The sequence below is a fragment of the Podarcis liolepis genome, assembly GCF_965112155.1.
Source record: "Podarcis liolepis genome assembly, chromosome: 3".
NCBI classification, from domain to species: domain Eukaryota; kingdom Metazoa; phylum Chordata; class Lepidosauria; order Squamata; family Lacertidae; genus Podarcis; species Podarcis liolepis.
In genome coordinates, this window is record NC_139557.1 from 5,833,936 (window position 1) to 5,850,295 (window position 16,360).

Below are 16,360 nucleotides of genomic sequence, written 5' to 3' on the forward strand. Positions count from 1 at the left end.
GATTCATCAAGCAGCAGCAAGATGTGGTCGAATTAAAGGAAGCGGTGCTGAGTTAATTCAGACGCTATCTGGATGTTTTGGTTTTTTTTAAAGAAATAATAGGGGCAGAAGTTGCTGTCACATTCTTCACGATTCAATTCTACCCCATTATCTTCCTATATACATAAAAATGTAAGGCTATCATCACACAGCCCCACTGGAGGATTTGTAGGGCCACATCTCTGTCCTGGAATTGCATGAAGTCAGGTTGTGGGAGGGGAGCAAAAGTGGTTTTAAATTGGGCTATTTGAACAACTGTGTTTCAAACAACAGGGATGAAGGGATACAGAGGAACTGTGAAGGCATATAGGGACTTGGGAGTTGGGATGGGACATTTTTGTGAGGTGTAAAGGGAGGAAGTGAGTTGGTATGGGGGGCTGGCAGCCCCTAGTTATTTTATACAGATGAGTATATATTTTATACAGATGAGTATGCGTGAGATCACACAGCTCTATTTCTTATATTCATCAGACCCTGGAGCAGCAAATTTTGATCAGAACCAGTTTTTGGCAAGGATGGTTAATTTGGATGAGGGTATTCAAGCTAAAGTTAAATCTAAGTGGTTTTACTAGAGTTTAAAGGAAAGGAGTTGTTTATGGCCTTCAAGATACACATACCATTCATATCTCACTGGAAGAAGTTTTATCAGTCGGGTTTATGATCTGAATACAAGCTGGACCTTTTCTGTGATCCACTTCCATGTCAAGTGCATCAAAGATTATGGAGAACAATCTGCCAAAAGAATTACAAAGTGGTTGCCCAATTTTGGTATTGATGAACTGCTGACCACCATCTTCTCCTAAAATAACAGCCATGACCAGCGGTTTTAATAAATTTTTTTATCAGTTCATCTCTTTTCCACATTAGCTTCTGTAAGTGTCCAATATGTATTTACATAAACGCATCATTTTCTTTGAGAAGTTTTCACTTCGACTGATTCTCCATTTGAAGCAAGACTTCCTTCCGATGTGCTTCAATTTCCTTCAGCAACTCTTCCTTTTCCTTGAAGTAATTCCGGAACCATGCTATATGTTCTACCTTTTCTTGAACACTTAAGTATGGGTTTTTGGAAAGTCCACAGGTTACAAGTTCCATGAAATGGCGAATTGATTCCTCCTTGGGGAAGTCTTCCAAGTATTTATCCAGAAATATGTGCTCATAAAATTCCGCATCATCTTCAAGTCCTAACAAAGTCAACCACAATAACTGTCAGATCACTGCAAAATTAACAGTTAAGCTGTTAGCCAGAGAATGAACACAGTAGAGGTTTAGTGGGATTTATCTTCCATATATACCATCCCCTTCCTTGCCACCATTATTTTGCCCCAGAAAATGTTGAAATTGCAAAATATGTATAAAGTGGGATCCAAACTTAGCCATACTTACAGTAAACCCACTGATCAATGGGACTGAGTCATGACTACCATGAATTCCATTGATTTCAGTGGAGCTACTCCAATCCATTTTATTGAGTCATGTAATTTATTCCAGTCACAGAACTAATTTGCTTCACCAAGAATTAAAGATCCTCTGACCAAGTCATGAAATGCCTATGAATTTTGTTTCATTAAATCAATTTAGCAAAACACCAGAATTAGAAAATGTATCACTAAATGGCTTAAAAGCTTAAGTTATCCATATTAATTGATATTCCTGAACTTTAAAAAGCCATCTTGATGTTTTAAGTCTTTTAAAATGCAAAACAGCTTTAAAATTCAGTGTAACAACTGACTGGTTAGGGGGGAGAAAGGCTTTTAAAGTATTTTGAGGCGAACCACTGCTCTGCTGCATTGCTCCTGGTAATTTAAATTTACTATGCTTCTACCAACTATAATAAGATTATGGCCACGCTTGTGACTGAACTGCAAAGTGTATTTATTATTTGATAGGCCAGGCACGTCCAACAGGTAGATTGTGATCTACTGGTAGATCACTGGACATCTGTGGTAGATCACTGGCTCCCCCAAAGGAGCTCAACAACTTTGGTTCCCCCCAAATAAGCTTTTTTCCTTGCAGTCCTAAAAAACAGGGCTTTCCTCCTTCCTAAAAACACTTTGACTTGAACCCCTCCCAAAAAGTGCTTTCCTTCCAAGAAAAAAGCTCAACAACTTTGACTTTTTCATGAATGGATAGAAGATATGTACAAAGTTGCAACACATGAACCAGTTGCATACAAACGTAGACTTGCCATGGACAAATTTCATGATATTTGGAATTCATTTTTATAAACAGTGCATTAGGTTAAGTTTTGGTTAACTACAGTAACCATCATGTAATGTTTACACTGTGGGGTTTTTTTTTACACAGGTGACTTTTTTATTCTATTCTTTTCATGACTTATTTGGCCTTGTACGCTCATAATTTTAGACTTTATATTTTCCCATAAAGATTATAAAAACAAAACAAAACCTAGTATGAAACTTCCAAGAGCAATTCCTCACATCATTGATAATTAGTATAGTACAGCCTTCCCTATCCTGGTGCCCTCCGCATATTTTGAAATACAACTCCCACCAAGCCCTGTGCTGGCTAAAGTTGATGAAGAGTTATAGTCCAAAATTTCTGAAGGGTACCAGATCAGGGAAATGGCAAAGAAAGCAAAACTGGACAAGCCAAGAACTTTTCAAGGCACATACCAGCTTCGTTGTTGATGGGAAATTCCCATAGTTTTCCCTCCTTAGTCCACTGTATCATCTCCTCAAAGCCATTCTGAGGTCCTTGCTGACAGACAGCTTCAATTTCTTTAGCAAGCTCCAGATCCCAAAGTGTTGGTGGTGTCACTGTTTATAAAAGGAAACAAATAAGCCAACAAGCCAACATTTGCCATGCAATTGCTGGTGGCTGGAGATGACAAAAAAACAATCAGGATTGCTAACTTTAACAAAACCTGGAAGAGCTGTAGTTTCAAAAGTCTGTAATAGCTGCTTCTTTGTGCTGCTGCAATATAAGCCCATTCAGTGCCAGAATTATGAAAACAAACTTATTCTCAGGCCATATTAAAATATCAGCACATGGCTTTTTCTCCTCATTTTCCACACAGAGTTGTCTGTACTTTACTAGCCTCAAGACTGGTTGGATTAACAGAAATCACAATATTTTCAGAATTTGGCATGAAAGGGAATGGGTGTTTGCTTGATATCATTGTTACTATTATATGGAACAGGAGCACAATATAGAAAAAGTTGTCATATGCTTCAGTCCCAATGAAAGGTCCCCATTTTCTCCGAATTAGGTCCACGGTATCTAGTTCAACATAAACGTCAAAGGACTTAATTACTTGGAAACAAAATAATGTATCAGGAATTTCATCCTTCTCTCTTCTAAGAAAGTTGGGGTACAATTGGATAGTTCTAGTAATACAGATTTTGTGGATACTGAATTCCACATGCAAGCAACTGAATGTTGATGAGAGGCCCTCAGGAACCCCCCCCCCCAAAAAAAAATCCCATCTAACCCCAGAAACAACTTTTACAACAACTTAGGATCAAATATTTGGATTCATAATAAATCATATATTTCTCCCCAATTCAGATTGGAGGAAAAACTAGTATTTAGCACTTCTAGACAAATTTTATACACGTTGTGTTAACTGTGTGCAACTAATATAAGAAAACTGGCAGCTTTCTTTGGCACAATCTATTAAATAGTAAAAAGTCCATTAAGTTCAATGAGCTCTATTTCTATTATGTACAGCCAGGACGGTGAACAACAGCTAACTAGTGGCTCAGATTCTGAGCTCCCACAGGTCCTGTGGACCAGGGTTTGATGAGGGTTAGACCGCCCAACCAACAATCACCTGTCAATCATTATGTCAGGTGACCCAACTTCAAAGGAAAGCGTTGCACGCATGCTCTAAAGGTGCTTCCAATTCTTCCTTTGCAGCCAGGAATGTGCAGTGTTGACTGCAAACCCAGCTTTTTGTACCACATGGATGCGCAGCTTTAAGCTGGCCACCCAAAACATACCAATGAAATCGCCACAAAGGTTGAGCTGCACACAAAGATTCACACACAATTATTAACTTTCTCCAGCATCAAAATTATTCGTTTTACAGTGAGGCAGCTTTGAGAACCAGATTCCATTAAGAAATTCGTCTTTTCTAAGCTATGGAGACATAGCACACAAGTCACTTCCCTAGGGCAACACTGTATTGCCACAGGTTGAGTTTTGTTATATTAAATTCTCTTGTTTGCTTTTTTGTTCCTACCGTTTTTCAACTCACCTGTTTCAAGTGCTTCCTCGGTTTCAGACAGAGGAGTAAAAATATCAAGTCTTTTCCCTGAAAACAGTCCTTTTCTAGGTAGAAAAATAGGGGAGAAATCTATTAGAATAGCAAAAATAGTGTAATAACGTTCTGCCTAGGGTTCCACTGGGGATACCACTGTGAATCTGTATTGCACAAACCCAGGTGAGTTTCTAAATGTGATGCCAGAATATGCACTTACTGAATAGCCTGTTTATACTACTTTGTGTTCCTGTGACTTTGTAGTCATAAAGACTAGGAGATTGTTTTGTTCATTAACAAAACAATCTCCTAGTCTTTATGACTATAAAGATGCACTTGCAAGTGCACAGGCAATGAATGATGAAACTTCAAAAAACCAGAGGGCTTGTTGAATAAGAAGATTCCCAGTGGTTGAGGTCAGGATTCAACGGTCTGCATTGTTCTGTACTCTCCAAACAAATGCAAGTAAAACTATTTACCAGGACTACTAACATTTCAAAAGTTTTTTATAAAATTGTATTTAGGCCAAAACAGTGCTCCACTTCTCAGAGGTAGTGAGCCCAGAACTACATAGGAATTTGTTCTTATTTATATTTATTACCTGCCCAGAACCCAGGGTAACTCACAACAATCCAAAATTCAGCATGAAATAAATTTTAAGCAAACTAGTCACAGGAATAGGGTGGGTCCCCAAAACACATGTCTCATCTGTCAAAGGCCAAGTATTCATCATATGGTGGAAGGTACCGTATTTTTCGCCCCATAGGGCGCACCTAGTTGGTTTTTTTTGGGGGGGGGGAATAAAGAAAAAAAATTATTTTCCCCCCCGGCGCGGGGCTGGGGCGGAGGAAGCCCGAACTTCCCCCAACTCCAGAACAGGCTGCTATCCGCAAGCCTAGGGAGCCCGGCAGGAAGTCGCGCTGGGCTCCCTAGGGTTGCGGAGAGCTGCGCGAAGCCCAGGGCACGCTCTTCAGCGCGCCCCAGGCTTTGGGATGCAGGCAGCTCTGCGCAGCCCTTGGGAGACCGGTGCAAAGTCACGCCGGGCTCCCTAGGGTTGCGCAGAGCTTCCTGAAGCCTGGAGAGCGAGAGGGGTCGGTGCGCACCGACCCCTCTCGCTCTCCAGGCTTCAGCGAAAGCCTGCATTTGCCCCATAGGACGCACACACATTTCCCCTTCATTTTTGGAGGGGGAAAAGTGCATCCTATAGGGCGAAAAATATGGTATATAATGAAGGTGGCAAGTGTACCTCTGTAGGGAGGGAATTCGACAACAGAGGAGCTGCCACAGAGAATGCCTTTTCCTGGTCAACAACACCTAAACTTCTTAGAAGAGGGGGGCCGCTAGGAGCGCCTTGGAAGATGGTGTTCTTAGAAGAAAAAGAAGAGTTTGGATTTGATATCCGGCTTTATCACTACCCAAAGGAGTCTCAAAGCGGCTAACATTCTCCTTTCCCTTCCTCCCCCACAACAAACACTCTGTGAGGTGAGGGGGGCTGAGAGACTTCAGAGAAGTGTGACTGGCCCAAGGTCACCCAGCAGCTGCATGTGGAGGAGCAGGGAAGCGAACCCGGTTCACCAGATTACAAATCTACTGCTCTTGACCACTACACCCACACTGGCTTAGGACACAACCGCAGCAAGAATTTTGTTAGCGAAGAATTGGAAAACACAAGAAGTACCAACAGTAGAAGATTGGCAGATGAAGATGATGGACTTTTCGGAGCTAGCCGACCTGATTGGAAGAGTCCGCAACCAGAAGGAGGAGGAGGAGTACCAGGAAGAATGGACAAAATTTAAAGACTATTTAGTTAAATATGTTAAAATAACTTAACTGGAAAAGCTTGCAAATATTAGATAGCCTTAGGATTAAAATATGTAAAGATAGGATTTAAGATGTTTAAAGCTAAATTAGAAAGAATGAAAGATGTTAAGTGATCGAGTTAATTTTTTGAGAAAATTGATTTTGGAAAACTGTTAAACGGACATATAATGAAATTCAACCAAGGGGATTTGAGGAAGTCACTTAATAATGTTACCAAGATTCAAACAGGATGTATGTATGTTTGTTTAATTTTTTTGGAAAATTAATAAAAATAAATGAAAATAAATAAACAAACAAACTTCTTAGGGCATTGGAACTCCCAAGAAGGCCCCTCTCTGCTGATCTTAACACCCAAGGGGGGTTGTAGGATAGGTCTTTCAGACTAAATGCTCTGGATGTCATCTGATCTCAAACACAGCACAGTCCCTCCTATTCAGCCATCTTTCACTGAATGTGCCAACTGGCATTTGACCATCACCGTATAACCCCTTTTGAGTGTAACAAAGATGCTTTCTATCAGGAAGTAGAATATGCCAAGGAACACTAGAAAAAGTACCTTCTCATTCTACCAGCAAGTGTTCTTTCATGCATAAAACCTCGTCCATCATCATCAAACCGAATTTGATTGGTTGGGCTAGCAGCATCCCTTGCCAGTGGATTTCTCCCAATCTTCATGTTTGCAACGATGTTGCTGAAATTAAGATCAGTGTCTGTTAAGCAACATGCTCAGTACAGCCCAGCAATACTCTTTTCACATTATCTACCTTCCTGTGATATTCGGTTACGTTAAAAACCCCACACACACCCCGTATCTCCCACCTGTTTCCCAGTTTAACAAAATAATTCTCAGTTTACAATATAATTAGGTAAAGGTAAAGGGACCCCTGACCATTAGGTCCAGTCGTGGCCAACTTTGGGGTTGCGGCACTCATCTCGCTTTATTGGCCGAGGGAGCCGGCGTACAGCTTCCAGGTCATGTGGCCAGCATGACTAAGCCGCTTCTGGTGAACCAGAGCAGCACACGGAAGCGCCATTTATCTTCCCGCCGGAGCGGTACCTATTTACCTACTTTCACTTTGACGTGCTTTCGAACTGCTAGGTTGGCAGGAGCAGGGACCAAGCAACGGGAGCTCACCCCGTCACGGGGATTCGAACCGCCGACCTTCTGATCGGCAAGTTCTAGGCTCTGTGGTTTAACCCACAGCGCCACCCGCATCCCTACAATATAATTAGCCTGCAGTAAAATGCTTAAGGTTGCCATCCACACCCCCTGAACCAATCACCCAAAGCAGCAATGTCACGGGGTGCTCCACTCCCTAAAAATCTTGCTAGAACTAGAACATGGATTTCCTCCACATGTCAACTGAGACATATAGCTGTTACAAGGGCATGACTTCTAAAACGTTTGGACTGCTATAGAGAAAGCCTTGCTCTCCCCCCCCCCCCCCCGATGTTTTGTTTTCTAACAACAGATCTGAAAAGGTGGAGAAGGAAGAGAGCATTCGTGGGAAGAATTCGTTTCTTAGATATGCAGATTGCAGACTTTGAAGGGCATTGTAGGTCAGTAAGAGCGTATTAGGAAGAATTCAGCATAGGGCTATGACAAACACAAACATTTAAGTAGTAGATAGGTAGCCGTGTTGGTCTGCCATAGTCAAAATAAAAAAATTCCTTCCAATAGCACCTTAAAGACCAACTAAGTTAGTTCTTGGTATGAGCTTTCGTGTGCATGCACTTCGTGTATCTGAAGAAGTGTGCATGCACACGAAAGCTCATACCAAGAACTAACTTAGTTGGTCTTTAAGGTGCTATTGGAACAAACATTTAAGCTTGCCAGACAGAACAATACCCCCTTTCCTCCAACTGTGTCTTGTTCTGGGGATTCTCCCCAAACCCCAGACCCAAGAAGTGGCATAGGGAGGGGGGAGGAGAGGAGAGGGGGAAAGCCTTATTGTACCAGCAAAAGCCCTTGCTAGTAGAACTTGTTAATTTAATCTTGTACACTGAATTGAGAATGAATGCCAACAGATAATCGGTGCAGCTATGCATGATTTTAGATGAAAGTTTCCTTTTATTCACTGTCATCTACTGTAAAGGCTTTTGGCTACATACAATAAAACTTACTCTCTCACCAGTTCAGCTACATCAACGCAGTTTGACTATACACATACTTCCCAACTTCTGAGAAGAATTAAGAGCTTTACATCAAGCAAAACTTCCTACTTGTGAAGGAAGCAGCACACAGAACACTTTGAAACAGCCAATTCTCAAGTAGAGAAAGGGATCTAGGCTATATGTGATGGCATAGCTAGTCCTAAGCACTAGTCAACACATTCTCAAGGGTCATAAAAGTAAAACTGCAGGAGTGACAAGCAGGCAGTGCCTCAGGCTTAGGCTCCACCTGGCTGGCTGGTAAGACCTGTAAATTACTTCCCCTCCAGGTGAAGCAGTTCAGGTAGTTCACAGGCCCCCTCATCACCCAATTGTTTCCAGTCAACAACAGCATGCTGACTGCAATGGCAGCAGAGAAGTGAACCACATTTGCCACTATCACCACCATATCAAAACCTTGCTAAAACACTGGCTCCCAGTACATTTCCGAGCACAATTCAAAGTGTTGGTGCTGACCTTTAAAGCCCTAAAAGGCCTAGGTCCAGTATACCTGAAGCAGCGTCTCCACCTCCATTGTTCTGCCCGGACACTGAGGTCCAGCGCCGAGGGCCTTCTGGCGGTTCCCTCGCTGCAAGAAGCCAAGTTACAGGGAACCAGGCAGAGGGCCTTCTCGGTAGTGGCACCCGCCCTGTAGAACGCCCTCCCACCATGTCATAGAGAAAAATAACTACCAAACTTTTAGAAGATATCTAAAGGCAGCCCTGTTTAGGGAAGCTTTTAATGTTTAATAGGTTATTGTATTTTAGTGTTTTGTTGGAAGCCGCCCAGAGTGGCTGGGGTATAAATAATGGGCGGGGTATAAATAATAAATTATTATTATTATTATTATTATTATTATTATTATTATTATTATTATTGCTATGAGCTCTGTGGCACGATCTGTGAGTTTCAGTGCAATATTCTGTTGCTCCTGTTCAAGCCATTTACTTTCTCATCTCACAATGGTAAAATGGGTTTCTGTGTATAGATGTGCTAGAGGAGTGATCAAGGGGGGTGGGCAGAATAGGAGGCTCTGCACTTCCTTAATTCTTGCACAAAAATATGGGTGTCTGTGTAAAACATCCTCAGAACACATGTCTTCGCTGGTAGCAGACAGTAGCACACAAATGCAAGGCAGGATCAAGAATGAAAGGGAGATTTAATTGTGATGGCTGACAAAAGTAAGCAGACAGGGACTGAAAAATGCCTCCTCAGTAGCCACCATTTGTAGGCCAAGGTGGTCACAAGGTAGAGAGAAGTGGGTTTGGAGGCAGTGTGATTGCTAAACCACACACTGCATCTCTTCAGTGGGTATTTTGAGGTAAGGGGGAGACCCTCCCTTCTCCTCCTTAGGGAGTGTGGGAGGGAGAAGGGCAATGAGGCCTACTAATGTAAGGGCCAAACCTTCAACAGACAAGGAGCAATTGCCTCTTAACACACAGTTCAGACAACTCCAAGTGAGACTGTAGCAAAAGTGTCAAGATCACAATGATTCAAGGTGTTTTATGATGATCAAGAGCTGTCTAGAACATCGGCCAGGATATGACAAGTATACAGGATTTAAATAAATACTTGGGCAAAGAGAATGATAATTATTTTATCTCTGACAGTAAGCAGATTGCAAACCACCCTCATTCTGAACATATACACACAAAAAGACTCTGATTTGAATATATTTGACAAAAATGTTCCTGGAAAATATTTAGAAAGAATACTTCTCCAGAAGTATCAGATTTGAATATCTATATGGCAGCAAAAGCCAGGATAGCACAGCCTGATGTCTGAATGCTTTCCTTACTCAACAATGAAATGAAATTCAATCATTTCATTAGATTCTGACTGTGGAAAAAAATAAGAGTGCTAGACTCTGCTCTTGTTGTTGTCATCACTTGTGGTCAGGGTGATGACCAAATCAGAAAAAAATATCACAGTTAAGTTGACCTGGCAAGGATGGTACAGTTTGCTTCCTTCATCATGTGGCTATCCGTGCATCTTTCTTGGCAGACATAGTAACAAGAAGAGCAAACTCCTTTGAAAGAAGCTCTTCTTTCCTCCAAGCAAAATGTTACTGCCTTGCAACATGCCTCACTTTCTGTGGACAGACTAAACCTCTGAGCTGGAAGTCAACAAGATACATGTTACACGGACAAGGCCCAGATTTCTTGCTTGCGGGGGGGTGGGGTGGGATTCATCAGATCATTAAATCTGTCAAACTGGATCGTAAAGGTAATAACTATCACCTTTAATGTGAAGGCTGGGACATTTAGGATGTCTCCTAAATTCTAGATTTTGTTTGTAATGAAGCTCAACCCTTTGATGTTTTTGTAAAATGATGCCATAATTTCCACTCACTGAGAGAAACCTCATTCCTCCTCAAAATTCTGCACTGTTGTTATTTCCATTTAGCAAACATTCAGTGCTTCCTCTTCTGCAAAACAAACTGATGGATGAAGACTCTGTAAAGCAGTGACACCCACTGGTAATACATGGTACTACAAACGGAGAACAGCTTAGCTATGATTTACTGGCAGAAAGCTCCCTTTCCAAATGGTGTTTTTCGTTTGCTTTTTGTCCCAGCACTTTCCCTGGGTAAACCTGCATTTTACCACTGAAACAGAGCAAATGGCAAAACCTATTGCCGTTTGCCCTGATTCAGCAGTAAAACACGGGTTTTCCTAAGGAAAGTGCAGGCCAAGGACAAAAACCAAACCAAACCGCTCACACCATAGCTGTCAACTGTCCCTTATTTGGCAGGAAAGTCCCTTATCCCAGTGCCGTGCCCCGCTGCTGTCCCTTATTGATGATGTCCCTTAAATTTCCCGGGTTTCAAAGGAAGCAGCTCCTCTCCCTCCCTCCCTCCCTGCCGGCCAGGGAGGAGGGAGGCTCCAAGTGTGTTGCTTGGCTGCGTTGCTCACCCAATAAGGAGTCTAAGAACGACTGGGGGGTGGCGCTTGCATGCCTTGTGCCGATCAAATCAGCTGCATTGCCTGAGGACTCGCCTTTGCTCAGTGCTTCCCAGCGGAGAGGTGACGCTGGTTTTCCTTGCTGCATCCCCTTTGCTGGGTTGCTGCGCTGTGGGAACCACCGCTTGAGGCTTCGTTTGGCTGCTGGCTGGGCTTTCTGCCTTTGGCTTGGGTGGGCTCAGAAGCTGAACATACCTGTGCTTGGAAAATCCCTTATTCTGGCGAACCAGAGCAGCGCACAGAAACGCCGTTTACCTTCCCGCAGGAGCGGTACCTATTTATCTACTTGCACTTTGTGCTTTGAACTGCTGTTGGCAGGAGCAGGGACCGAGCAACAGGAGCTCACCCCGTCATGGGGATTCAAACCGCCGACCTTTAGATTAGCAAGCCTTAGGCTCTGGAGATTAGGCACTATTAAAGGGATTATCTCAAACTGGAAAAATTGAAATGGAATGAAATTTCATAGCACAAGTGTGGTCGCCGTGAGTATGGAGAAAACCTGGAGTCAGGAGGAAAGAGATCTTGTAGTAGTTGCTTATAACTAATGGCTCTGAATCACGATTGTGATACGGCAGTTCACAAACATCATGCTTGCGACAGTTACACTTAAGACAGGAAGCAGCCATGGTTTTGAAACACTGACAAAGCTAGCCCATAAATTTGTGTTTAAATGTTGCTTCTCTTGAATAGGTAAAACAAAAAATAAGATGTTTATTGTGTATTCAAAGCATTAGGGACATAGGTGGTGCTGTAGTCTAAACCACCGAGCCTCTTGGGCTTGCTGATTGTAAGGTAAGCAGTTCAAATCTGCGTGACAGAATGAGCTCCTGTTGTTTTGTCCCAGCTCCTGCCAACCTAGCAGTTCGAAAGCATACCAGCACAAGTAAATAAATAGGAACTGCTGCGGCGGGAAAGTAAACAGCATTTCTGTGCACTCTGGCACTCATCATGGTATCCCGTTGTGCCAGAAACAATTTAGTCATGCTGGCCACATGACCCGGAAAAGCTGTCAGTGGACAAACACCGACACCCTCGGCCTGAAAGCGGAGATGAGTGCCACACTCCACAGTCAAATTTGACTGGATTTAACCATCCAGCGGTCCTTTACCTTAACCTATTCAAAGCATCATAATAAAACCATAATTTCTATATATAAAGTCACTTATAGTCCTTCATCTCCAAAAGCAGGGTGCACATTTTAAAGCAAAGATCAGCAACCTCCTTCACTTTGTTTTTTGACCAACAGTGTGACAAATATCACAATATACTATACACATGTAGTTTGCAAACCTTATGTCAGTTACTTCTTCGCTTTTACGTGCATCAGTGACTTCCTTCTGCTTTTTCAGTAGTTGAACCAATTCTGAAACTGTCCTTTTCCTGTCAAAAGGGAGGGACGATGCAACAGCAGAGGCAGCTGCCTCCAGCTCTGGATTGAGTGTTTCACTGTTGGAATAACAACAACAACAATTATTATTTATTATTTATACCCCACCCATCCGGCTAGGTTTCCCCAGCTACTCTGGGAAGCTCCCAACAGATAAAAAACAGAATAAAACATCAAATATTAAAAACTTCCCTAAACAGGGCTGCCTTCAGATGTCTTCTAAAAGTCAGATAGTTGTTTATTTCCTTGACATCTGATGGGAGGGCGTTCCACCGAGAAGGCCCTCTGTCTGGTTCCCTGTAACCTCACATCTCACAGTGAGGGAACCGCCAGAAGGCCCTCAGAGCTGGACCTCAGTGTCTGGGCAGAATGATGGGGGTGGAGACGCTCCTTCAGGTATACTGGGCCGAAACAGATTAAAACAACAGGTTGTATTTTTCCTTTGCTCATTGTTTCCCACATTGTATTCATATGAAAATAGACACAGTTAGACAAGCTACGGTGTAATTACTACATGTTTTCTAATACTGCCTATTTTAATACGGCTAATAAAGTAGAAGAAAGCATGTTTGGTGGACTCAAGTTTGTAACTACCTGCTAAAATATCAACATGATCCCCCTAGGCCAGGAGTTAGGGAACCTGCAACCTTCCAGATATTGCTGGACTGCAACACCTAACATCCCTGACTATTGGCTATGGTGGCTGGGGTTGATGAATGTTGAGAATCCAACAACAGAAGAGCTTAACCGGGACAGCTCCTTTCTGCACTGCTGTGGTAATGTGGGAGAAGCTCACTCTCTTAGCTTTTTCACACACTAGCATTGCCAATATCTAGGATAGTAAGCCGGTAAGATATAATCTAAATCAAATCCCTTATGAATACACAGTGGAAGTGAGGAACAGGTTTAAGGATTTAGATTTGCTGGACACAGTGCCTGAAGAACTATGGATGGAGGCTCGTAACATTATACAGGAGGCACTAACGAAAACCATCCCAATGAAAAGGAAATGCAAGAAAGCAAAGTGGCTGTCCAACGAGGCCTTACAAATAGCGGGGGAGAGAAGGCAAGGAAAATGCGAGGGAGAAAGTGAAAGATACAGGCAATCGAATGCAGATTTCCAAAAAAATAGCAAGGAGAGACAAGAAGGCCTTCTTAAACGAGCAATGCAAAGAAATAGAGGAAAACAACAGAATGGGAAGAACCAGAGATCTGTTCAAGAAAATTGGAGATATGAAAGGAACATTTCGTACAAAGATTACCATAATAAAGGACAAAAGTGGTAAGGACCTAACAGAAGCAGAAGACAACAAGAAGACGAAGAGTCGGACATGGCTAAATGACTAAACAACAAAAACAAAGGAGGATAGTTCATAGTGTATTATCTAGGACCAACAAAGAAGCAACTTTCTACAGAAAAACCAAAAAAGGGGGCATAAATGGAGGTCCCTCCTCTCAGCCTTTTACAAAAGTGGTTCACTCTGTCTGAAAGGGACAGAACTCATGACTATTGTTGCCCTTTTATCAAGCATTCCATATTTTTCTCTAAGAGTTGATAACATTCTTAGCTACACCTCCCAATGAATGTACTTTCCAAAATCCATGCTACTTATGGACAAAGAGAATGAGAGACACACATCCAGAGATTTACCTCTTAGCTTTGTCTTCTGTGGCTTTCTGGAACATGCTACTTGTACTCTCCATATTTTCTGGCAAGTTCGTTGTTTGATCCTTAACCTTCTGGGCTTTCAACATCTGGAACTTCTTCTTTGTACTGATTTCTACTTTCATTTCACTAATGATATTTAGCAAATTCTTCTTTGTGGTTGCTTGCTGTTTCTTCTCCTGGTTTGGTGAAGTCTCTGTATCTTTGATATTGACTGGAGGAGTAGGGTCATCTTCTTTGGTACACAAAACAGGGCTGGTGCCTAAGTACTTGTGCGTCTTACTAAAATGATATGGAAAGTGGGGGTTATTATTATTATTATTATTACTCATTTCTATGTATTTGTATTTTTAATCTGAAAGGGATTGACAACCTAAATTAAAATATCGAATAAAACCACAGGGAATAAAACATTACTGAAGAAAGTCAAATATAAAGCAACACAATTAACAGGAAATTAAAATATTTTATCTTGAAGATTTCAAAATAAATCATTACAAAGCTCAGAAATTCTATTGTACAACCTAATTCCCATGGCAAATGAAGACATGGTAGCACCACGTACAACAAGACTGCAGTGCTTGAGGCGCAGACTCAACCAACCCAACACGTTAGTAGTGGAAGGCAGTGCAAGACCTTCTCCACTAGTAGTAGTAGAAGAAGGGTTTGGATTTCACATCCCGCTTTATCACTACCTGAAGGAGTACTGTACAGCGTTTCCCAAACTTGGATCTCCAGCTGTTGCTGGACTACAACTCCCACAATCACTATCTGGCAGCACCAGGGATGATGGGAACTGTAGTCCAAAGCAGATGGAGACCCGAGTTTGGGAAACGCTGCTCTTGTACAACAACATCATCATCACCATCACCATCACCATCATTATTGGGTGGCGCTGTGGGTTAAACCACAGAACCTAGGACTTGCTGATCAGAAGGTTGGTGGTTCGAATCCCCGCAATGGGGTGAGCTCCCGTTGCTCAGTCCCTGCTCCTGCCAACCTAGCAGTTCGAAAGCACATCAAAGTGCAAGTACATAAATAGGTACTGCTCCGGCGGGAAGGTAAACGGCGTTTCCGTGCGCTGCTCTGGTTCGCCAGAAGCGGCTTTGTCATGCTGGCCACATGACCCGGAAGCTGTACGCCGGCTCCCTCGGCCAATAAAGCGAGATGAGCGCCGCAACCCCAGAGTCGGCCACGACTGGACCTAATGGTCAGGGGTCCCTTTACCTAACTCTCTGAAGGCCAGCACACATTTTACAGTGGTGGGCATGTTTGCTGCATTTCCCTCACAAAAAGTATGAAGCTGGGGGAGACATGTATCTGAATACAGTGGTACCTCTGGTTACGTACTTAATTCGTTCTGGAGGTCTGTTCTTAACCTGAAACTGTTCTTAACCTGAGGTACCACTTTAGCTAATGGGGCCTCCTGCTGCCACTGTGCAATTTCTGTTCTCATCCTGAAGCAAAGTTCTTAACCCGAGGTACTATTTCTGGGTTAGCGGAGTCTGTAACCTGAAGCGTATGTAACCTGAAGCGTCTGTAACCCGAGGTACCACTGTATAGTATTATTAACAACCACAACATCATCATCATCATCATCATCATTATTATTATTACCCTGCCCATCTGGCTGGGCGGCTTCCAGCAAAATATTAAAATACAATATTAAACAGAGCTTTCCTCCCTCCTCCAATTTCTGTGCGCTGCCTACCCCCCGAGGGTCAGGAGACCCTGCACATATCCTGAGGGAGAAATTTGGGTGTCCTTGGGAAAGGAGTGCCGAGTCTTCCCACCCTCCGCAGCCGTACCTGCCCCAAGGCACGGCCCTCTGCAGCCGGGCCCCCGGGCGAAGGCCAGCACAGAAGCTCCCGGGAAGGAGGACGCTCCTCCGCCACATTGTTCCCCAGAGCAACGAGGAGGCCGACGGAGCAGCCCGCTCCCCCACCACTTCCGGTCCGCTCCCGTTAACCGTCCCGCATCCTAAGCCACTTCCGGAGTAAAGCGTCGCCACGCTCTCATCCGTCCGGCCAGAACGCGCAAGCGCAGGTGTTTGGTTCCGTCGCTTAAATGAGCACCGCGCCGACTCCGCCGCCCGAGGGGAGTTTTGG

General features: G+C 43.1%; 1 protein-coding gene across 1 annotated transcript; it reads right to left on the minus strand.

The window, feature by feature from the left end:
• Nucleotides 1-863: 863 nt before the first annotated feature.
• Nucleotides 864-16,229, minus strand: MRPS31 (mitochondrial ribosomal protein S31). Its single transcript, XM_083495283.1, has 7 exons — nucleotides 16,061-16,229; nucleotides 14,238-14,534; nucleotides 12,490-12,645; nucleotides 6,642-6,776; nucleotides 4,262-4,335; nucleotides 2,676-2,819; nucleotides 864-1,223 (listed from the first exon to the last, which is right to left on the minus strand). Exons 1-7 carry the CDS (start codon nucleotides 16,147-16,149, stop codon nucleotides 964-966), a joined length of 1,155 nt encoding a protein of 384 aa, XP_083351409.1. The 5' UTR covers nucleotides 16,150-16,229; the 3' UTR covers nucleotides 864-963.
• Between the last annotated feature and the right edge of the window lie 131 nt (nucleotides 16,230-16,360).